The sequence below is a fragment of the Mustela putorius genome, unplaced genomic scaffold (genome assembly GCF_011764305.1).
Source record: "Mustela putorius furo isolate JIRA1106 unplaced genomic scaffold, ASM1176430v1.1 tig00003853_pilon_pilon_pilon, whole genome shotgun sequence".
In the NCBI taxonomy this organism is placed as follows: domain Eukaryota; kingdom Metazoa; phylum Chordata; class Mammalia; order Carnivora; family Mustelidae; genus Mustela; species Mustela putorius.
The window spans coordinates 53,260,634-53,285,461 of record NW_025422005.1 but is presented as its reverse complement, the minus strand read 5'-3'; the positions used below and the strand labels follow the sequence as shown (position 1 = coordinate 53,285,461).

Below are 24,828 nucleotides of genomic sequence, written 5' to 3'. Positions count from 1 at the left end.
TAAGAAAAAAATCAAAAGATTTGCATCCGAGTTAGAAACAGAATATCTACCTACATTTTTGTTTGATGTTAATTCACTTACTCTGAATTAGGTAATAGATGGAAGAAGAGTTGGAAAGGCAGTTAATTATAGGGGATTTTTAAAAGCTGCATTTAAAATCTCCATTAGAGAATGGCAATTTAGACCTAACTGCTTCAAAATGGTTTTATCACTGCTTCTGAAGAGCGGTCCCCAGGGCAAACAGGAACAGCACCCAGAAAGCTGTTAGCAGTGCAGACTCCCACGACTCTCCAGTCCTGATGAAATCAGAAATACGGGGCCTGGGTTTGACTAGCACTCCAGGTGGTTTTGCTGCTCACTAAATTTGAGATTCAACGGGTTTTCTCTTGCCTATTCCAGGAACACTCAGAGAAAAGAAAGTCCTTAGCAAAACCCTCTCCTATCTTATTGAACATTAAGGCAGGTCTTAGAGAACATAGAGACCAAACTTCTTGTGTTTTTTACAGATCCAGAAATTGAAACCCAGAGATGATCAATGGCAACTGAAATTTGGGGCAAAATGTGTTCCAGCATCAAGGCTGAGGTCCTGGATACACCATATGGACAACCAACTAATGTTTTGTTTATTTGAAATCAATTTGCACTCTTAAAAGTGTCCACTGTGTAGAAAATCCTTTCTATTTATTAATAGACTCAGACATACTTACAAAACCAATCATATCTAAGGCTAAATAAAAATATTTGAAGATGTTCTTGAGAGAGAAAAAGCCTTCATTTAGTGAGTCACTCAAGAATTCCATGGCCAGGATGCCTGAGTGGCTCAGCAGGTTAAGCCTCTGCCTTTGGCTCAGGTCATGATCTTAGGGTCCTGGGATCAAGCCCCGCATCGGGATCTCTGCTCAGCAGGGAACCTGCTTCCCCTCTCTCTCTCTGCCTGCCTGCCTCTCTACTTGTGATTTTTGTCAAATAAATAAATAAATCTTTAAAAAAAGAAAAAAAAAGAATTCCGTGGCCAGAAATATCAAACTCTGCATCAGATTCAAACCTGAGCCAGCACTTGTGGCTTCACCAGCCAGAAACTAGAAATATTTTTCTGCCTCATTCAAAAAGCTCCTTCGAAGGATAAGCCAGCTTTCTCCAGTAATATTGTCGGCCCAGAGTAATAGTTAAGAACACAAGCCTAAAACCACCTACAAGTGGTATGGTCTTGGGCAAGTCACCACTTCTCTGTGTCCCAGGTCCCCGTCTACCTCAGAAGACGGGGTGTAAAAGCTCCAAATATGAGTAATAGTACTACCACACCTACAGGGTAGACTGCCTGTGTGTTGTCCTCTACCATGAAAGAAGCACCTTTACTGAATGTCAGAGAGCTATTTCCACGAACGCTGGTGTCTACCAGTCTAGCACCGCTGCTTCATCATGGTGCCCAAAGTAGGAAGAAGGAGTGGTTAAAGGCATGATTAGTGCTACAGTATAAGGGTTGTCAACTGCCCTACATAGCAGTTCCATCTCCAACTGAGCCTCACAGCAATGTGCCCTAACAACTGAACAACCAGCCATAAGTGATTTGAGACTCCAAATTATATGGTATCTCATTCCTGTAAATGTCCTTACCCAAGGAAAATCTTCAAAATATTTCATAACAGCCTAATAAACACTTTGTGGCTAGAAGTGCCTGGAGAATATAGTTAATCGGCTTTGGGGGTCTGAGGACCAAAGCTTTGAGGATAGCTCTTAAAGGGAAAAATACCCTGTTATGTCTGCAAACCATGTGATCCCAGCGCTTAAACTCCTTACCCTGCTGTGAAACTTGGCAGTTCGGTAAGACTTGGGTGACAGATTGTACACCGTGTAGTGGTCAAGATGTCTGGAATCCAAAAAGCTTCGGATGTCATCAACCTGATTCCTGAATCCTATGTCAACATTGTCCAGAGGAAAGGACATCACTGGCAGGGATCAGAGAGAGAGAGAGATAGGTTCAACAGGTTTGCTGTCAACATGGGGAGTCACTTGTAAGCTGAGCTACTAAGCAGTTATTAAACGAGGAACTTACCAATAATTCTGGAGGTAACATAAGTGAAGTCTAAATCTCCCTTCGTGTAGCTAAAAGCAAGGAAAGGGTGCTCATTAAAATCATCCAAATATGCCAGGACTCCCCTCTCTCATTCACTTGCACGTTATTGACTTGGACACTTGCATCCAGTAGGCATTTAGACCGCCCTCAAGGCCTTCTGTCTAACAAAGAACAATCGCTGAGAGCAGCAACCCACACCCGCAGGAGTGTAAATCTACCCTCTAACTGATGTACCCAGTACCCTTTGTAGATGACACTTCACGAGCACAATCAATCTAAGAATAGAAACCACTGCTTATTCATTAACATGGGTTATTCCAGCCTCTTTGCCTACGTGTGACTATCTCCTGTAAGTCTGGGCAGCTGGAGGGTAAGGAAGGAAGGGACGGAGAAACAAGGAACATCCTTTCTCTGCCCGCCAGGCCCTAGCTGGGGATTGCAGGTAAGGGATAAATTTTTACCTCTGAACAAAGGTTAAAATGTTGATTAATATTTTGGACTTGACATGTGCATTTTTGATTAAAAACTGCATACTGAAATAAGTCAATCAGAGGAAGACAATTATCATATGACCTCTCTGATATGAAGAATTTGAGAGGTAGGGCAGGGGGCGGTGGTCATGAGGAGTAGGAAGGGAAAATATGAAATGGGATGGGATCGGGAGGGAGACAAACCCTAAGGGACTCTTAATTTCACCAAACAAACTGAGGGTTGCTGGGGGTGTGCAGAGGAAGGATAGGGTGGCTGGGTGATGGACATTTGGGAGGGTATGTGCTATAGTGAGTGCTGTGAATTGTGTAAGACTGATGATTCACAGACCTGTACCCCTGGGGCAAATAATACATTATATGCTAATAATAAAAAAATGCATACTGTAATTTAAAGCAACCCTAGAATTTTCTAATACCTACAAATAAAAAACAATTCATATGACCTGCTTGTAAGAATTTTCATACAGTAGAAGGGTAGGAAATTTCCTCCATTAAACAATGTTCAAAGAGCCATTAAGATACAAAAAATAATTGTTTCAATTATAATCCATAAGTATTGTTTTCAGGTTACATGTGCATTATTACCTTGTTTAATTCTCAAACCAACCAGTGACATGAATCCTATTAGAGTATAAAAGTCAAGCTCAGAGAGGCTAATTAAGTTGCCTAGGTCACGTGGTTAATTAACAAGGGCAGATAATGCATGAGGACCCAGGATGCTGGACTCACAAGACAGGGATGGCAACCACTATATTTTAAGGTAATGCGCTGAGCCATCTGTGCCTGTGCTTGTTGCTTCTGAAGGCCTCAACGTGATGGCTTCAATGACATTGCTTGGTCGATCAGGTTCCATGCAATTACATCACACAACGGTCAGTCCTTGAGCCAGAAAAGCAGCTGGCAGGTAACCAGGTCGTTGAGGGGCATGGGGATCCATGAACTCAGCCAGCAAGAATGCACATACCTAGGGGCACCTGGGTGGCTCAGTTAGTTAAAGCCTCTGCCTTCGGTTCAGGTCATGATCCCAGAGTCCTGGGATCGAGCCCCACATCTGGCTTGCTGCTCAGTGGGGAGCCTGCTTCCCCCACCCCCACCTGCCTCTCTGCCTACTTCTGATCTCTCTCTCTCTGTCAAATAAATTAAAAAAAAAAAAAACTTGAAACAAAGAATGTGCGTACCTGGTAACAGACTGTATGACTCGGGAAGATGTGTCCTTGAGGGTGTCTTTCAGGTTGTCCTTCAGGTTACTGAAGAGCCGTCCTGCACCTCCTTTCACCATGTCGAAGAGACCTCCCCCGTAGCTGGGCTCCATGTCTGGAGATGAGGCACCTGCAAAGGCACGACAGAAGTGGAGGTGAGCTACACACTATGCAGTCTCTCTTCGTCCCTCAAGCACAGGCACAGCGGGGCAGACGCTCCTGCAAGTGATGCCCACTCTCAGAACTTACTGACTCAGGGCTCCAGCCGTGCTGCCGGGCCTCAGAGACCCAGCCAAGCGCCATGCTGTCCCAGGCACAGAAAGCTCGCAGGGTTGTCGCTATTAGCCTCTGGCGCCTGCTGAGCCCTTGAAATATGGCTAGCCGAGTTGAGATGTGTTGTATGAAATACACAATAAATTTCAAAGATGACGCAAAAAAAAGAACGTAAAATATCTTGTTAATACTTTTTATATTGATAACATGTTGAAACGGCAGTATTTCAGATATACTGAGTTAAATAGACGATACTATCAAATTAATTTCACCTGCTTTTTGCTTTTTAATGTGAATACTAGAAAAAATTTAATTGTACCCATAGCCCACATTATATTTCTTTCAGACAATGCCTCATCAGAGGAAGGGCATCTTAGAAGTGGGTCCAGCGGCCTCCTCTGTCCTTGGTTGGAGCTGACTGTGTTAGAAGGCTCATCCCATGCCTATCCCTCCAACTCATCTTCACTGCCATTGTGGAAAATAGCTTCCTCGGGGCCTTTGTAACAGCTTTTAGGATGCACAGTGATTATTAGTGTTATTTGTCAAGTATTCCAGTTTTTCCTTCCTTACAGATTCACAAAATTATACTTTTTGGTCCCTTGCGGTTAGCTCTAGCCAAGTTGCTCAATCTTGGCCCTACTGACATTTAAGGCCAAATTCTTTTTTGCTGGGGGGTGGGGGGGTCGGGGATGGGACGCTGCCCTGTGCACTGTAGGGTATTTAGCAGCGTCCTGGCCCCTAGCCACTAGATAGCACCAGGAGCACCCCACTGCTGCCAGCTGTGACAACACATTGTCTCCAATGTGTTGGCATTGTGTCCAATGTGTTGGCACATATTCCCTGGGGGGAGGGGCAAAATTACCTCTGGTTGAAAACCACTGCTCTAGTCTCTGGTATTTGATGGTATGTGTATGGAGGTATTGTGTGTCGCTTTCAGGATAGAGCATTTAACTCTGAGTATGAAACTCTCCATAGTTCCCATTCCCTCTGTATGTCTCTGTCCCTCTCTTTTTTTGCCCCAGCAACTGGCAGGGTTTAAGATCAGGGCTGTACTCCTGGGTCCTGGAGTAAGAAGCTATGTAGCAGAACTCCCAGCTGACCTTTGATGAATATGTAACACGAGAGACCAATAACCCTTTATTATTACAAGTGCCCCAATTCCCACTGTGCGAATGTTCCTTCCCACGGCACAACTCCGCTTATAAAGGTTGATACAGGAAGAAAGTAGGAGCCTGTGTGGAGGAGGCTAGCATGAACAATGGCTAGGTAGTCTATCCAGCCCAGCAGGCAAGAGCATGAGCCATTTTCACCTGGGTTCTAGCCCAGCCTTGCTACTTCTAACTGTGTGACCTTGGAAAGTAACAGTTTTCATAAGCCTCTTTCTTCCTAACTGTAGAATCGGGATAAAAATAGTGCCTTCTTCATAGGGAAAGGTTAAATGAGTGCATATAAAACTATTAGTATAGTACCTAATATATCTGGGGGTCAATAGATTGTAGCTAACTACTATAATGCCACATCCTGAACTTCTTATGTTGATATTCTTTTTTTTTTAATATTTTTATTTATTTATTTGACAGACAGAGATTACAAGTAAGCAGAGGAGATAGAGGAGGAAGCAGGCTCCCTCTCAAGTAGAGAGCCCGATGTGGGGCTTGATCCCAGGACCCTGGGACCATGACCTGAGCCGAAAGCAGAGGCTTTAACCCACTGAGCCACCCAGGTGCCCCCCTATGTCAATATTCTCAATCTTTGTTTACTTTTCAGTGATATGATAACATCTCTTCTTTTTCAAAAAATTGCAATATTTTAACACACTTTAAACTATGTTAAGGAGATAGAGCACACAATTTTTAGAGATTGTGGTAACAGCATCATAAGTATCTGCATATGTTTGAAGTCATCAGAATGTATACATTAAATGTGTGTAATTTTGCATATCAATTATACCTCAACAAAGCTAAAAAAATTGCAAAAAAGGAAAGTTGGAGGAATCTATAGATTAAAATGTCTTAAAAGACAAGTCAACCAAGCAGAATGTGTAGATCTTGTTTGGAACTTAATCCAAACAATAAAAAATTAATCACATTAACAGGAAAACCAGAATTTGAGCACTTACTGAGTATTTGATATTAAGGATTTACTGTTACTTTTTTAGGAGTAATAATGATGTTGTAGTTATGTTCAACAACAGTCCTCACCTACTGGAGTAAATACTGAAACACTTATAAATGAAAAATCGCAATATTCAAGATTTTTAAAAATCAACAAAAGATAAAAGATGTGTATAATAAAAACTATAATTACTAACACTTTTATAGCACTTACTATCTGCTGGGTATTATTCTAAGCATTTTGCCTATATTTACTCATTTAATCCTCAAAACATACCTATGAAGCAGATACTATTATTATTTTCTTTCATAGATCCAAAAAATTGAGGCACAGAGCTCAAGGAGCTTGTCTAAGGGAACACAGCTAGTGAGTAAATGGGATTTGAGACTTAGGCAACCCTTCCATCATGTCCCTCTTTCTTTCCATAATACTGTTCTGATTTTCATATATATCATTCCAAGTAATTTAACATTTATTACATAAGCAATACACTATATCCAGATATCCATAAGCAATACATTAATGTTGTTTTCCATGTTTTAAAGCTGTATATAAATGTTTTTCTGTCTGCAATTTTATTTTTTTCACTCACCACGGTTTAAAAATTCATCTCTTATGGTGCCACCTGTAACTTTAACTCAAAGTATGATCCATTACCCCACTGATGGACACTAAGGTCGTTTATTAGAACTATGTGGTTATGAACACATTGCCTTGATTATACAGAGGAAGTTCTCTCTAGGTTACACTTAAGAGTAGATTGTCAGTAAGAAGGATATGCACATTTTCAGGTTTCCAGATATTGACAAATCATTTCCCAAAGCAGTCCTATCAGTCTACACTCCTACTAGCAATGCAATACAACATCTGGTATTGTCAGACTTGAAAAACTTTTACCAATCCAGTGAGTGTGAAGTGGTATCTCACTTTGGTCTTGTTTTGTGCTTTCCCCAATTACTGAGTTGTGTATCTTGTATTGTGTTTATTGGCCAGGCAGTTGTGTTCTTTAGATCACACTTCAGGTTCCCACTAACTTCCTATGTGGCATCTGGAAGCTCACACACATGCCTATAAATACATGTTGACTACCATGTACTTTCATCCTGATCCCAAGATGCTTTAGGCCTAAGTCACCATTAGGCATCTACTCGAAAAGACGGCTCTATTACAAACTGCAAAGCACAATCAACGCTGGTGAACAAACAAATGAACGGACACGTGGACAACATGAATAAGGTCTACCACTGACTGGGTTCTCCTACGTACCAGGAACTCACTGGGATGTCTATGTTAGCAGTTTCACACAGGTGGAAAGAAGAAGGGTGTTTATTATAATTTCCATGCTATAGATGAAGAAATGCAGCTCAAAGAAGGGAAGAGCTCACCTAAAACCTGAGCTAACCAGGGGCAGAGCTGGAGACTCAAGTCCAGATCTATACAATGCAAAGCCTAGGATACTTTTACCATTTCCCACTGTTCTACAGCTCCACATCAGCTCCATTCTAACAACTGTCCTTGGGATGGTCCCCACCTGCCTAACTTAAGCACAACCACCCCTCTCCTAGTCCTTGCTCTCCTCCACCTCCCACCTGTATGCCTTTCATCTGGCTGCTCTCGGCAACAGATGTTCCCACAATAAACACTCCCATAAATCAATGCATCTGTCAGACCAACCAAACCAACCTCATGATGTCGAAAGACAACCTGGGTTGCCCCACTGTTTCACAAGATGCCAGGAATCAGTTTGAAGGGCAGCCCCACAGATTAGGGCTAGAACCACGGATCTGAGAATGTCCTTTCAGGTTCTGTTTCCCGATGACATAGGGCATATTGCTTCGCTTTAAACACAGCCTCACATAAAAATCCGTACTGTGGAGGTGCCTGGGTGGCTCAGTGGGTTAAAGCCTCCGCCTTCAGCTCAGGTCATGATCTCAGGGTCCTGGGATCAAGCCCCGTGTTGGACTCTCTGCTCAGCAGGGAACCTGCTTCCCTTCCTCTCTCTCTCTGCCTGCCTCTCTGCCTACTTGTGATCTCTGTCTGTCAAATAAATAAATAAAATCTTTTAAAAAAAAATCTGTACTGTGTTTTCATTTTAAATATATTGGGAACAGGGTGGTACAAATGTTTATACTTCCCCCATTTCTATTCCAAGTTTCCACTTTAGCCTGAATACCCTTGTTATGTACCACTCTTCTAAGAGATGACATCGAATTGATTATTCAGGCCTCTCTGTGACTCTCGATTTTGTGCTGGAACAGAACTCCATGGTACCAGCCTATTAAAAGGCTATAAATATCCATGATTATCTAAAAATCAGACTCTCGCCATCTCTAAGGCAGCATGCACTGTTCATTAGAACCTTGGAGCCCTGCAAAAACCAGAACCATTTCTCAGAGTCTGTCTGTCTTCTGGTTTTCCCTGATGAGCTACAACAGGGGCAGAAGCATAGATTCTCCAAAAGCTATATGAATCTCAGCTGAGGGAAAGGACAGAGAGGCTTCAAAACCATGACACAGCACAGAGGGAAACGGGCCAGTCAGAAAGTAATACGTAGGAGAAAAATAATGGCTGTTGCAGGTCAGGAGCTGACAAATGTCACAGGCCAAATCCAGTCTGCTGCCTATTTTTGTACAGTCTATGAAACAAGGATGGCTTCTACACTTTTAAATAATTGAAAAAAGTCAAAAGAAGAAAATGTTTAATAAGATGAATATGATTTGAAGGTCAAATTTCAAGGTCTGTAAGTAAAATTTTATTGGAATACAACCACACTCATTTCTTTACACGTTGTCTATGGCTGTTTTCATGCTAAGGCAGCAGAGTTGAGTACTTGTGACAGACCCGATGACCCACAGAGTCTAAAGGATTTGTATTTGACCCTTTATAGAAGTTTTCTAACTCCTGCACTAGCTGGTTGAAAAGACAAGCATTCTTAGGAATCCAAACTTTGCCACCTCGGACATATTTCTAAATGCTCTGACTGTATGGCAGCTAGTGAGAACACACACCAAGTTTAGCAAAGGGTCTTCAGGGATTTGTAGGTCTTAGAAGGCGGGAGTGGGGAAGTCAGAGTTGATGGAACACGAGAGCACCATCCAAAGAGAAAGAAAAAGCCACGTATGCATCAAAGGCTCCAGGTAGATTCTTGTTCTATGATGTCTTGTCATTTTATTTTATTTTTTTAAAGATTTTATTTACTTGAGGGAGAGAGAAGCAGACTCCCTGCTGAGTAGGAACCCATTGTAAGACTCGATCCCAGGACCCTGGGATCATGACCTGAGCTGAAGGCAGATGTTTAATCAACTGAGCCCCCAGGAGCCGTTGTCTTGTCATTTTAAAATCAAAGCGCACCAAAGGCAAGCACTAGAAAACCCTGTGCCAGTGTCATTTCTCAGGATGTAATGTACAAGTTTTTGCTGGGATTCCTAATTTAGGAGACAAGACACAGCCTCCTATCCTTCTCAAGTCATGGGAACTCACCACAGGTAGAGCCTGACTAGTTCTCAGCTGGCAGAGCGATACAATGTTTGTATCTCCTGGGAGAGATTCTCTGCTTCCCACTGGACTGTGAGTTAGCTATTTGCTCTGTATTTGTATCACGCTCCATTCCAAAAGAGACTGGAGGTGATTTGATGGTTATTTGGAATAGAATCTGTTTTACCCGGGTGGCTCAGTCATCAAGCCTGGAATAGCATCTGTTTTTAAGAAGACTAGCAGTAATGTTAAGGCTGGTCTTACCTGCCTTAACTTGATAGGAAAAGTAGGTGTGGCTACTTTTCATTAACATCTTATTGATTTGTCAGCCCTAAGCCAAATGCTGTGAAACGCACTATGAAAGAGGAAGGAAAATGTTGACAAAGGCCTGACCATGAGGCACTGTGGTCATTCTCCATGTATGCTCCTACTGCTCACATAATCTATGTGTCTGTGACACCCTAGGCTGCAGATAATTTTGCTTGATGACTCCTAAAAAAGTATTCTCCTCCATAAAGTACTGTCATCACAAGAAAAGGATGGTTTGATGGGGCACCTGGGCGGCTCAGTGGGTTAAGCCACTGCCTTCGGCTCAGGTCATGATCTCAGAGTCCTGGGATGGAGCCCTGCATCAGGCTCTCTGCTCAGCGGGGAGCCTGCTTCCTCCTCTCTCTCTGCCTGCCTCTCTGCCTGCTTGTGATCTCCATCTGTCAAATAAATAAAATCTTTTAAAAAAAAGAAGAAAAGAAAAGAAAAGGATGGTTTGCAAAGATTTAGCAAAGCACATGTTCACCGAGGTACTGTTTATAATGGCAAGAGACAATAAATGTATTTCTCCACAGTACGAGAAGTGGTTGAGTACCTCTAACAATCTACATAATAAGCTACTGAAATCAGTTTGTAGGAGAGTACGGATGCTCAAGACAAAGAACTAAGTGGAAAATAAGCAGAATACAAAACACACACATGCATTACAATCCCATTTCTGCAAAGGAAAATTATTTGAGTTTAGAGAAAGAATTCAGACAATTTAATAAATATAAAATAGAAATAACAAGTCACACTTACGGAATGCCAACGAGGTACCAGGCACTACTCTAAAATCTTTATAGGTAGTATTTAATCTTCACAACCACCCTGTGAAGGAGATACCCATTTTCCATATGAGGAAATTGAAGCAAAGACACATCAGTGACCTACCCCAGGTCCCAAAGTTAGTGAGCCAGAATTTGTACCCAGACAGGCTGCTCCACAATCTAGGCTCTTAGCTGCTGCATTTTCAAAAATGAAGGAAAATACTATCCCTTGTCCACAACCCTCAGCACGAAGCAGAGAACCAGTGTCATCATCACAGAACGTTTCATCCTCCTTGTTTATAGTAGACTTTTCAGCTCTTGGCTTCCCGCAATTAGAGAAATCGATCACATGGGGATAATAGCTATATCCGCCAGGAAAAAGCCCACTGCCTTGGCTTCTAGAATCAAAGGCTGCTTACACCTTATTCCTCATACATCCTAGTTCGGGACAGCTTAGAAAAAAGTAGGACACTGGGGAGAGAGGTCTTGACTGGAGATGCCATTTTTCTACCTAAAATGTCTGTGGCCTTCAGTATGATATTGTACTCTTCCCAGACCTCTTCTCCCTCTGTAAAATGGGAACAAATTGAGAATAAAAACCTTCCTACATGCCTTTTGGTGTCAAAAGGATCAAGTGAGACCAAACATGTCACCATGATTTTTTTCTTTTTAAGATTTTATTTATTTGAAAGAGAGAGAACAAGCATGCACACATCAGGGGTGGGGAAGGGCAAAAAGAGAGGGGGAAGCTGACTCCTAGCTGAGCAGGGAGCCTGATACAGAGCTTGATCCCAAGACCCTGAGATCATGACCTGAGCTAAAGGCAAATGCTTAACTGACTGAACCACCCAGGCGCCCAATGTGATTTTTTTTTTTAAAGTTTGTTTATTTAAGTAATCTCTGTACCCACCATGGGGCTCAAACTCATTACCTGAGATCAAGAGCCATGTGCGCTATCAACTGAGTCAGCCAGGCACCCCCAATGTGACCTTTAAAAATATTTAATTTATTTATTTGTCAGAGAGAGAGAGAGTGCGTGCACACAAGTAGAGGAAGAAGCAGGCTTTCCACTGAACAAGGAGCCGGATGCAGGACTCAATCCCAGGACCTTGGGATCATGACCTGAGCCAAAGGTGGTTGCTTAACCAACAAAGCCATCCAGGCATCCCACCTTCAATGTGATTTTTAAGTACTGTGATTTTCTAAAACAATCAGAAATGTTTATTTTCTTAGAAATTCAGCTCTCGTATAAATGAGTCACTCGATTGCCTGCCACAATATACCCAAGAATCCAAGTAGAAATAACAATTTCACAGAAGAAATAAATAACAGTAAATCAAAACGAACAAATATAAACATTCCTACGTCAACAAGAGGCTGGGAACAGGACATAGCCACTGCAGTCACATACAGGCTTTAAGCAACTAGAACTGATTTGGATTCAAGTTCTCCTACAGCTGGATGAGCAGGCAGAAGTTAAGTAACTAAGCGAAGTCGTGACTTCCTTACCTGTAAAATGGAAGCCTTAATAGTATATCACATGGGATTATGGTGAGAATCATGAAGAATGCTCTGTAAGCCCTTAGCATAACACCTGGTATGCTGCAGGCACTTAATAAAGGACAGCTACCAGGTGGCTCTGGGGAACAAAAAGAATGAAGCTAGGAGAAAGGCTGTCTCCAGCAAAGTTATGCAGCCTCAGAAAACACAGGCCCTGCTGCTCCGATTCAGGGCTGGTGAGGCCAGATGGGACAAGGACTGAACCTCTTTCGGAGGCTTCAGCTCCAGCACCTATAAACTCCTCCCTTTCAGTAGTTCAGAATCCTGAATGTTGAACAGAGGTGAACTTCTTCCTAATTCTGGGGTTTCCTCTTCTCATCTTGAAGTGATCTGGTGCCTTGTATGAGAAACCACTATGTGTTTCTTGCATGGCTAATAACCAGGTTCACACAGATTCAGTGGTCCTGGTTTTTGAAATACTGAAATACTTCTGTACTTTTTGGCAGATAGTGTGAGCTAATAACACTAGCAGTCACTTGGGAAAGTACAGGCCATTGCACCAGAGCCTTCCCAGACATGGACAGATCTGCTCACCGCTAAACTGACCACAGGGATGGAGGCCGGGGTGTGTGCAGCCCCCAGTTCCAGAGGAGCTCAGCACCAGTCACAGAGCAGGTGGTGACAATGATTCAGGCTTTGAGGACCCAAACCATGCAGGAGGCACTGCTATCAGCCCTGAAATATCAGCAGCACGTTAAGTCCTCCATTGGCTGGAACAAGGTACTAGAGCGCATCACAATCAATTTTACTGGGAATTTGCTGGAAGAATTTGGTGCCATTCCCCACATCAAATGATGGCTCAGAAATGGTGACAATTTAGCTAGTGACAAGAACACTCTAAAGACTGTCTAAAATCAACAGAAAAGTAAAAATTAGAATAATTTGTGTTATAAATATTATCATCTGCTAAGCAGTTACATGTGCATGGTATATTTGTTTAGAGAATAAAAGGGGGCTATACTTTACATTTTATATATATGCTTACATATTAATTTATATTATCAGATATTAAGTATTTTGTTATACCTCCACATACCATAAAGTCACGATGTTCAGTATTTCTGTACCCGTTCTTCAGGACTTTAATGTGACAAGCAGCCCCAGCAACTTCTTGAGCCATGTGGCTATTGGTGAATCACAGACTTATGGTCTCTGAGAATATAAAACCTGGGGAATGAACTAGATGATTCCCTAAGTACCCCCGCTCCCAGTTCTAAAACTCTTTGACATTCATTTATCATTCTTATAGTTATTTTGTTTTAAGATTTATTTATTTGTGGGGGAGAACAAGAGAGAATGTACAAACCTGGGGGCAAGGGCAGACGGAGGGAGAAGCAGGCTCTCCACTGAGCAGGGAGCCCAAAGTGGGGCTCTATTCCAGGACCCCAGGATCATAACCCGAACTGAAGGCAGATGATTAACAGACTGAGCCACCCAGGCACCCCACCATCACCATTTTTGAAAGGCCACCTATTAGAAAAAGGAACCCTCATGCATTGTTAGTGGGAATTCAAACTGGTGCAGCCAACTATGGAAAATACTATGGAGGTTCCTCAAAAAATTGAAAACAGAAATACAATATGATCCAGTAATTCCACTAACATTTGCCCAAATATGAAAACACTAATTTAAAAATACATATGTACCCTTATGTTTATTGAAGCAACATTTACAACAGGCAAATTTTGGAAGCAGCCCAAGTGTCCATCGGTAGATAAATGGATAAAGAAGGAGTAGTGTATACACACAATGGAATCTTACTCAGCCATAAAAAAGAATTAAATCTTGTCACTTGCAATGGCATGCATGGATCTAGAGAGTATAATGCTAAATCAAACATACCAGACAAAGACAAATACCATATGATGTCACTCATATGTGGACCTTAAGAAATAAAACAAATGAAAAAGAACAAAAGAGACAAACTGAAAAACAGACACTTAACTATAGAGAGCAAGCTGATGGTTCCCAGAGGGGAGGTAAGCAGAGGGATGGGCGAAGTAGATGAAGGGAATTAAGAGTACATTACCATGATGGGCACTGAGTCATGTACAGAATTACTAAATCACTAATAACGGACACCTGAAACTAATATAACACTGGATGTTAACTATACTGGAATTTTCCAAGGTTATGAAACACATATTCTAAACTAGGCACTCTACTGAACAGTTTCCATAAACTACTGAGTGAGAACCTCACGTCAAGCACAGTAGCAGGTGGGAGTCCTACTAAGGAAATGGAAGCTTTGATGAAGTTTAGTAACAGTCATAGCAGAATGAGATGGGACCCTAGGATGGCTGGATCCAAAGCCTCTGCCCTTACCCACCTCTCACCCTACCTTCTTTTATAAGAACTTTGTCTCTCACAGCCCCATTCAAACCACACTTTGCACTCCCATCCTAGGATTTGGAGCAGTCTGACTTATGTAAGAAATATTCATAAGTGGTCTGATCCACCACACTCAATCCTCATGAGTCTGGGTCTTCAAAAACAGGGACAACTTTTAACTTCTTCATAACCCCCTAAAATCTTAACAAAATATCTTTACACTGTAAGCACTTAATAAATGTATGTGAAACTGGGCTGTTGTAGAATACAGGAATCAGGGGGAAGAAGGAAGGGATGGTGAGAGAGAGCAAGCAGATCAACTTGGCAGAGACTTGGTCTCTGCCTAAATGTAGGCAGCAAATGAACCAGATGCTTCTGCTGTCTCCCCATACCTCTCTGAATTTCTCATTGCAGCATTGTTACCTTCTAGCACCCACTAAGCATGCTTGCTTGAGAGATGGGGATTTCATGAAACTCAAAAAGAGCTTTATTATATGGAAGACTAATACTTTACAAAAAGACCAAGGAGAAATTTTTATCTTCAGATAGATAAGAGGAGCTAAAGGACTAACCACCACTAGCTACTCTTTCCTGGAAAAAATCCAAGATATAAAGAAAAGAATGATGAGAGGAGAAAGAATGGGAAATGCAATCCAAGTGAAGACTACAGTAAGATCAAAGCTGACTCTGTGTAGAATAAAAGCAAGGCATAGGGTTGGTGCTAGGGAAATTCCAGCCGAATGGATGTTAACACATTTTGTTCCTTCACGGGTCACTGGAATTAGGCTACAGTTGTCAGTCCAAATTCTATTCTGTAAACTCTCATATAAAACAATGGAAACATGGATATGGCTTAATTTGATTCAACAAGTATTTCGAGTAATTATGGTATGCCAGAAAAACAGATCTATGTCAAAGATCTTTTTTTTTTTTTTTTTTTTTTTTTAGTGTGAAAGATCTTTATTCTCCAACACTTGAGCCAAATAAAGAGCTTCACCATTATGGAATAGCAATGATCAAATCTACTGAGCAAGAAGATCAGATCAGCACCCAAGAGAACTCTGAACAAACAGGAAGGGTTCTGTCTTCCACATGGCCTCTCAACTCCAGGAAGTGAGGGGTTATCAATTTTTTTCCTCCCTTCTCTAACCAAAAGGTCAGGGCTTAAATTGCATTAGATGGACTATGACATTTCTCTTAATGACTAGCTTTCTTGCCTGAAACAGAGAAAACATCCTTACTGTTATCTGACCCTGTTTGTGATGGAGGACAGAGATAGCAAAGGACCTGCTTAAAAATACCACAAAGAAAAAAAATCAAGCAAAAGTCTTCTTTACAACATTTCAGTTCTTTTTATTGGAGAGGGAAGACCAAAGAAGCCTCAAAGGGCAGCCAAGAGAATTCTAACAGTCCTCCCAAATAAATGCCAGATAACACAGAATCTCATAAAAGCACAGTGTTTTGTTGTTCAAACGCAGCCCTAAGAGGAGCTTCTCAACCCCTTCTTCCCTTCCCAGGAGACTGTCTCCTCTTAGCTCTTCCTAGGCAGAGACTCTGGAGCTGATACTGCAAGCAGACTTCTCGAGAAAGATCCAATCACTGCTCCCAAGAGGAGCAGCAACTACCGTGGATGGATATTGTGTGCTGTTTACAAAATCAGGGTCAATATGTGTACGCTGCATACTACACAAACACACATGGATGACACACAGAGCCAAGGGAGCCTTCCTACATGGTAAGCCCTACACTCCAAACATACACTATCCCACACAGTAGGGGAAGACATTTTTGCTCTTATTTGTCAGATGAGGAAACTGTCTCCAAGAGGCAGATTCGTTCACATCCGATAACTTAGCTAGGATACACAAACGTCAATCTGATGATAAGACCCATGCTTTTGCATTTCAGCAGGCACAGTCAGATACACATGGTCACAGAGGTGGAAGTCCTGCTTGGGGCCACGAGAGGAAGAAACTCAAACTCATAACACTTCAACACTCAATGGGATTATTAGTGACGTATTCCCATGCCTCAAATAGATGCACCAGAAAGATAAAATGATTTCCTCCAAACACTGTTACGATTAACTTAAAAACAAAACAAAACAAAAAAAACACAGCTTTATTGACATTTATAAAATTTAAACACAATAAACTTCACATATTTAAAATGTAAACACTGGATAAGTCTTGACGTATATGTATGTGGATGTGTACGCACAGACACACACACACACACACACACCCCTTTAACTCCAAAGCTTACATCCTTATTTCCATACACTTGAACAGAGTCCAGACTGCTTGTGAAAAAATAAGACCAACATAGGAATCACCACAAAATACTACCCTTGGTCCCATGGGACTGTCTCCCTTGCCATGGCCATTCCCTGCTAAAGTGCAGTGCTGTGCTAAGAAGCAGGGACCATGCTCAGTCACTCAGGACAGGTCAGAATAAGAACTCTACACATACCCTGAATCACAGAGCTCAAGGGAGGGATCAAGTAATATGTGCAATAAAGAATCCTGGGATTTCAAAGCTGGAAGGACAAATGCTCGAGAAATTCTCATTTGCATGTATGTATGTATGTGATGGTGAGGGTGAAAGGGAGGGAAGGAGGAAAACAGTATGAGACAGAGATGTGAATTCTAGTTTCTAAGGTTTTCATTCAGATTTACATATGTGTTTCAGACATGTTATACAGATAAGACTTTTTGTTATATTGTATCTCGTATAACATAAAAATATATATAATTACATAATAATACAAGATGTATGTAATACAGAGATTAGTCATATTCAATATGGAAAAGTTGGGTACATAAAGATCCAGAACATTAGAAAGAGAACAAATGGCTGAGAAATGAGGATGGGATTAGGATAAAAGGGAGGAAAAAAGAAGAAATCCAGACTCAAACCAGAGAGGGGGGTCTATGCAGGTTAACTCACTTATGATTAACTCACTTCTCTGCACCTGAAGTCCACTAAAACCAAAGAAAATAGAATTAAAACAAAGAAGAAAATAAGAAAACAAACAAGAAATAGGATGCCTACATGGCTCAGTCGGTTAAGCATTTGACTCTTAGTTTTAGGTCATGATCTCAGGGTCCTGGGATCGAGCCCCACATCTGGCTCCACGCTCAGCTTGGAGTCTGCTTGTCCCTCTCCCTCCACTGCCCGCCGTTCACAGTCACATTCTCTCTCTCTCTCTCTCAAATAAATAAATACATAAAATCTTTAAAAATAAACAAGAGTAGTCGCTGTTAACATTTTGGAGAACCGTGTATCCTTGCCTTTTCAGTTCTGCATTTTTATGTACATGCACCCGTACATACTGCATGTTCCATGTACATGTACACAGAAGTACGATCACACTATATGCAGTGTGGGACCTGCCATTTTTCCCACTTAACACTGAAAAATAGTCTTCCAAGTCATTAATGTGTTCTTCTCTAGTATCTCTCATACAGCTGCACCATAATTGTTAGCCACTTTTTTCTTGTTCAGACTTACAAATACTATTTACATACGTACGTACAAAGTGGACAGGAGTTCAGAAGTGCTTGTCTCCAGTATGAAGAGAGGGCTACAGGTTACTGGAAGGAGGAAGAAGGCTTTAAGGAAGAGGTGCTATTTGATTTGCAGTTTGGGTGCAAATGGGTTGAAGGGACATAGATAAAAAGGAAAAGGATAGGGCACCTGGGTGGCTCAGTCAGCTAAGCAGCTGACTGTGGATTTTGGCTCAGGTCATAATCTCAGGATCTGGAATCCCCGCCTGCATCAGGCTCTGCACTCAGTGGGAAGGTCTGCTTGAGGATTCTCTCTTCCTCTCCCTCACGCCCCTCTCCCTACTCATGCTCTCTCTCTCTCAAATAAATAAATACTTTTTTCTTTTTTTAAAAGGAAACGAATCATAACTGGGCACCAGTTCTGATAGTCCTGGGGACCTTGCTAAGAGCACCAAGACATGGGCATTCCAGGGTCCACTAAACAGATGAGGAAGCAAGGGGCACTGTGAGATGGTGAGTAATATGTCTGAGGCAAGTTCGGGAATAAGGAGATCCTGCGGAGAAACTGGCAGCGTGTGGCAGGTGTATAGAGGGGGAGGGAGATGAGACCAGGAATGTGGGGGGCGGGGGGGCTCAGATCCCAGCTTGGCCAGAAGGTCAAGTTAAAGAGCAAGAACTTTTACTTGCTCTCTGTACAACTGCTTGTGGAAACTGGTCCTCACACTTACATAACAAATGATAAAAAATGGTTATCAGCAGATTGCCAAGAAGCTGTTCCCACAGCAGATTAATATTGTCTCAGACAAGTGGAATTCCCCAGGGGCCGCACATCCTTTAGGACATATTTCAAAAGCCAGTATTCCATCTGAGGGCACCTGAGGAAAATTTCAAAGTGGTACCTTGGTACCTAACTCTCAAATAAATGTGTTAGGGGGACCCTCCGGAGTTAGGTCGTGCCAAGCATAAAGATGCTCAACGATGCTAAGTGACCTCTGAGTGAGGACACAGCTAAATGCTAACTCAGCACGGAATGCAGACATATTCTGAAGGTGAACCTGGGACAAACAAAAAAGCAAATCAAGACAAAGAAAAAAAAAAAAGGCAACTAGACCAAACCACAGCAAGCACTGGGAAGAACATCTGCCACCTAAGTGCAAAGGAAATCTGCAACTCCTCTGTTTGGTCTCAAGGACAAAGCTCCTGGCATCAAGTTGGCTTGGAGAGACTTTCTCACAAAGGTCTGACCACTACTCTTGCATGTGGGAAAACCCAACACTGTGCCAATTTAGTGAAAGCCTGTGACAGGGGTTGGCTTTAGGGCTTGGTCAGGCTTAAGAGACAGCGTGGGTCTGGGCTTCGCACAGGACAGACATGGGCCAACTCCCCAGGCACACCCTTAACTGGTGGATAATAGGTTGGTTTCTAACCTCTCTGTGGATCCCCTGCTTTAAATAAATAAATAAATAAATGGCTCTCTATGTGCTACTTATCCCAAAGGATATCAACTCAACAATAAGCACTCCTGGAGAACCAGGAAAAGGGAAGAAGCATTTGGTACAAAAGATGTGATGGAAAGAACCTAAGCTTTGCAAATAAGCAGATCTGGATTCATGACACTGACCTTCCTTTTTTCCTGGGCAACAATGGGCAGGTTAATGAATCTCTCTAAGGCCCAGTTTCCTCAGCTGTAAAATGGGGGCAGCTGATATCTTCCTTCAATACACCTTATGAGGTTATTTTAAATGAGATAATGATAGAAAGGCATCTGTCACCTAGAAGGCCATCATAGATAGCATCCGCCCAGGCATGCCTATCTTCCAACTCCCCTAGGGGACAGCGAAGGAGATCCTATTGGGCAAATGACCTTGAGAGAGAAACAGGCACTTAGGAAGGGTCTGCACCTAGAACTGCCAAGTTCTTTCACCAACTCAGTGGAAAGGCCACTTGCTACTTGTGTAAACTTTGGGCAAAGGAAAAGCCTCTGATACTTTCCTCAGAATCACCATGGAGATTAAATCCACCATCTGCAAAAGCCTACTGTCTAGGACTTGCAAATGGTAACTTTAGGCAGAGGTGTATGAGGTAGCAGTGAATTAACTGTAACACTGCTCACAACCAATCACCAACTGGGACAGGGAAATCTTTTCCTTGTATGGAGATTTTATCATATGGGAATTTGAACTAAATAGAGATCAGACATCCAGGAAATGGTCCTCAGTTGGAAATCCTTACATGTGGCCCCATGCTGCCTAAGGCAGGCTTACCAAGCAGAGGAAGGGGGTCCCTCCTTGCCTCCCACAGTAACCATTAAAAAGCTGCCCCAGCTGTCTGTCTAGCTTAATTATGCTCCAGTAATCCTGACAAGACTGGCTGAGCTTTGCTGTAAATCATGGCAGTGGAAATCCTAAAATAAAAGCAAGATTAATGATATGACCTCAATCTTGGCATGAAGGTCCATTAATTGGAAATTATGGACTTAATTGAATTCTGAGCATTACACTGGCAGCTGGATTACATTTTCTGAGAACTGTTTCTTCACCCACAGGAAGATAACTGAAATACACCAGTGACAACTAAGCCAAACATTGGGTGTTGCTTAGGAGACAGAGAGATAATTGATTATTTCCCTGGCATTCTAGTTACCCTACCATCTGAAGTCTGAAGTCAGCTTTGGTGGAGCCACCGTCATACTTTCTACCACCTTCCCTGTCTTTTATATGCTCAGGGGTCCCATGTAACTTCCCTGGACCTCAATTTTGAGATAAGAATTTTAACTGCAATACACACACCCACACACACACACACAAACATATGTACATAAGAAATGCTTGGTAAGAAGTGCCATTATCATCATGCTATCTCTGCCATCATTCACTACAATAAGGAGCCTGGAGGGGGAAAGAGGACAGGAAAGAGCCATGTTGCTTCTCTTCTGGAGGTGGCAGAAATGGCACCACAAACAGCACAGACAAGTCACTGTACACCCAGGGCCTTCCTGCATTCAGGGTGGTGTCTGTCTCTGCTTGGCATCTGGCAGACGCAGATTCTTGCATGTCTCTTCTATTTCCTGCAGTCTGGTCTGCATGAGTCCATCTGCTCTTGGGACAAAGACTGACAGGCATGAATCCTCACCCAATACAGAGAGATGGAATTAGTATCCTCTGTAGAAGAGAAAGAGGGGACTCTGAGATGGTAACTAATGTGTCAAAGGCACAAGCTGTGGTGTGTGCTGGAACCAACACACACAGTTTCTCAGGCCACTGGGAGGATGGAGAGGGTGTGTTAAGAGGGTGGGAGGTGAGACTAGGAAGGGAGTGACCTGCAAGTCCCCAGAGGTTTGAAGGTCAAAGCAACCACTCCTGCAAAGGGGTGGACCATTGTTTAGAATTACTGGGAGGGGTGGGAGGAATGCTTTTGTTGCAGTTGCAACAAGACATATTGAGAATGAGCAAGAAGAGCTTAGTGAGAACAGAGACGGTGCTTAATTTTTATCTGTACCATGCACCCAGCAGGACATCTGAACATTGCAAAACAGGACACTGACTCAAGCCCAATTGAAACTGTCAAGAAATCCAGAGCCCCAGTTCACTCTAAAACTTACTACGGTTGCTCTGAAGTGCTGCAAGGATAATGGCTCTAGCTATCACTTATTAATCGCCTTCTGACTGCTGGGAACTGGTACTCTAAGCGTTATACCATTATCTCATTTAATCTTCACAGTTACCTTTCCAGATAAGCTTTACTATCCCCCTTTTACACACGAGCAAACTGAGGACCCAACACACAAGTATGGTCACACAGCCAAGGCTCCTCCCCAGGTCTGTCTTCCGTGAAAGCCATGTTCTTCTTGGTACACAGAAGAAAGGCTACCTCCTATGCATTTGTTCAAAGCTTAAGACACAAAGGAAAATGGTCAAACCAGAAAGCACTGCTAGAGAACAGAGAAGCCACATCCTGGCCTGATATCTGCTCTGGTATGATCTGAGGATATCTTTTAAGACCAGACATTCAGAAGGGAAAAACTCAGAAAGATGAGGAGCTGGGGAGACACAAATAAAGGAGAACTGCCTTCTGAGACTTTGACAGGGAAGGAAGGCCAAAGCCTTGGTGTGCTTATGGTCCCCCATAAGGCTTTGTGGTAATATAAAGGGATGTTGGCAGTGGCTTAAGATGTTCTTTTCTCACATGTAGAATCTAAAAAAGCCAGGGGCACCTGGGTAGCACAGTTGGTTAAGCATCTGACTCTTGGTTTTGGCTCAAGTCATGATCTCAGGATCATGAGATCGAGCCCCGAGTCAGGTTCCATGCTCAACACAGAGTCTGCTTAAGACTCTCTCTCCCTCTGACCCTCCCCCCTGCTCTCTCTCTCTCTCTCTCAAATAAATAAACCTTTAAAAATAAATAAATCAATAAGAAAAAAATCCATACTCATAAAAACAGAAAACAAAATGGGATTACCAGGGCCTAGAAGGTGGGGGGATAGAAGAGATGTCCTTTACAGGGTACAAAGTTGCAATAAGTAGTAAATAAGTCCTAGCGATCTAATGTGCAGTATGGTAAACACAGACAACAATATTGTCTTACAATCACCCAACTGGCTAAGAGACTAGATCATGATTATTTCAACCACAAAAAAAGAAATGATAATTATGTGTCAGAACGGAGGTGCAATTGCTGTAATGTCAATCATGCTACAATATATAAATGTATCGAATCAATGCATTATCTATGTTCAATTTACATATTGTTATATGTCAAATACATTTCAATGTAAAAAACATGCACTTTCCTAAATTAGCTCTTCTTGCTGCCTAATGGCACTCACCCGACGGGCACACACAATCTTCAGGGTCAGCAGCTACTGGGACTCCTATTCTCATGTTTGTCAGCCGCATGCACAAGTATTCCAGGAATGGTGGCCAGAGCACCCAAGACGGGAAAGAGCAAGAGCTCAAAGAAACAGCCTGCAATCATGCTTTCCATCTTCCGCCAAAGAACCATTCTACAGACCTTGCAGACCTGCCCATTGTCAAGGCCCTTTGAGAAAAGCACATTAGTGCTAACAAACCCAGGGTCACAGCCCTGTGAGAAGGCTATGGCTGAGAGAGATGATGAATCATTAGCAGTGCCTGGTATCCCTCTGTGCCTTTTAGATCCCAGATAATATGATCAGAGCTCACAGGCTTTGAGATTTCAAAGAGGAGCACCGACAACCACAAAAAAGAGTCTTGGTGAAGGAGAGATAACATGAGAGGCTGAAAGCAGGTGGCCTACCATCATGAACAATGTGTCCTCTACAAAACCCAAAGAACGGTCTAAGTTTGGGTCAGGGGATGTATTATCAAGGTTTGGTGCCCTTCTCTAAAAGGAGGAAAGGAGATTACAGCCAGCTTACACAGAACCGTTATACATGATGGAAAAGGGTGATTGATACAGCTTTTTGTTATCTGATGTCGGTCCCCACCTGACCCCTTGAGAAAGCCTGTCTGTGTATAGCATAAGTGTACACGGAAATGGGGCAGCCCTGGGGGAACTGATCTCATTGGGCTTCCCCTATGTGCCAGGTTTAAGCCACATGCTTCACACACACTGATTCATTTCACCCTTACAAGGACCCCACAAAAAAGGCTGAAATAGCCCTATTTTACAGGTACTGAGATGAGGCTCTGAGAAGTTACATAACCTGAGAAGCCTAGTAAGCTGTAGTACAGGTGCTCCCAGGATTAACTGTCACGTCTGGCTCTGAGAAACCACAGGTGCGAGCCTACTGCACTAAAACAGCCTGGGGTGCCTGCTAGAAATGCAGATCTCCGTATTCTTTCTGGATGGGAATCTCTGAGGGTGGGGCCCAGAGTCTGCAGCTCTCAACCTCGCCCCCCCCCCCCAGGAGCTTCTGATACACAAGCAAGTCTACCAACACAGCCACAGCCTTGGGCCAAACTTCCTCACTGAAGATAAGAAGCTTTAAATGAAGGTGGGGTTGGGGCAGAGGGAGGGAGGTAGGGAGGAAGGCAAGAAGAGAGGGGGAGAGACAGTGAGGGGGGAAGGTGGGAGAGAGACAGGGAGGGAAGGGAGGGAGAAACGGAGGGGAGAGGAGCTATCATTTACTGAGTATTTTTTATCTGCCAGGCGCTTCATATATGCTACCAGACCTGAAACCTTACAACAACTTGCTGAAGGGGATGATATTATTACACCGACTTCACAGAGGAAGCAAATGAGGCTCATTCAAGTTAAATAATGTGGGGGGAGGTGCCTGGGTGGCTCAGTCCGTTAAGCATCTGCTCTCAGGGTCCTGGGATCAAGCCCGGCATCAGGCTCGCTGCTCTGTAGGGAGTCTGCTTCTCCCTCTGCCCCTACCCCCCCACTCAGGCATGCACGCTCGCCCACTCTCCCTCCTCATTCCTTTTCTCTCAAATAAATAAAATCTTTAAAAATTTATTTTAAAAAATCTTTAAAAAATAAAGTTAAGTAACTGGTAAAAGTCACACATCTAACAAACAACAGCCTAAGAACATGCCTCAGGTCTACCCAGCTCTCAATCCCAGGTCCTTTTCCAACCACATTCTTCATTTCCCCTGTTTCAGAGAGTAGAGGTCTCTGTGCAATCGCCAACAGTGCTTGGGTGAGGTCCATCGGAAAAGGAGTCCAGACGACCTTGCCCAGCACAGATCAGGCAGCAGAGATGGCTGTGTCCTGGGCCCTCCCAACTATTCCCTCAGCAGC

General features: G+C 42.8%; 1 protein-coding gene across 4 annotated transcripts in view; it reads right to left on the bottom strand.

Moving 5' to 3' along the window:
• DNAJC6 (DnaJ heat shock protein family (Hsp40) member C6) overlaps positions 1 to 24,828 on the bottom strand; it is a 137,983-nt gene that overhangs the window by 39,746 nt on the left and 73,409 nt on the right. For all 4 annotated transcript variants that reach the window (XM_004762946.3, XM_004762947.3, XM_004762945.3 and 1 more), the window contains exons 2-4: positions 3,744 to 3,894; positions 2,054 to 2,103; positions 1,798 to 1,946 (exon numbers count right to left, since the gene is read on the bottom strand). In XM_004762946.3, coding sequence (XP_004763003.1) covers positions 1,798 to 1,946; positions 2,054 to 2,103; positions 3,744 to 3,894 — 350 coding nt within the window. The remainder of the gene's footprint in view (positions 1 to 1,797; positions 1,947 to 2,053; positions 2,104 to 3,743; positions 3,895 to 24,828) is intronic.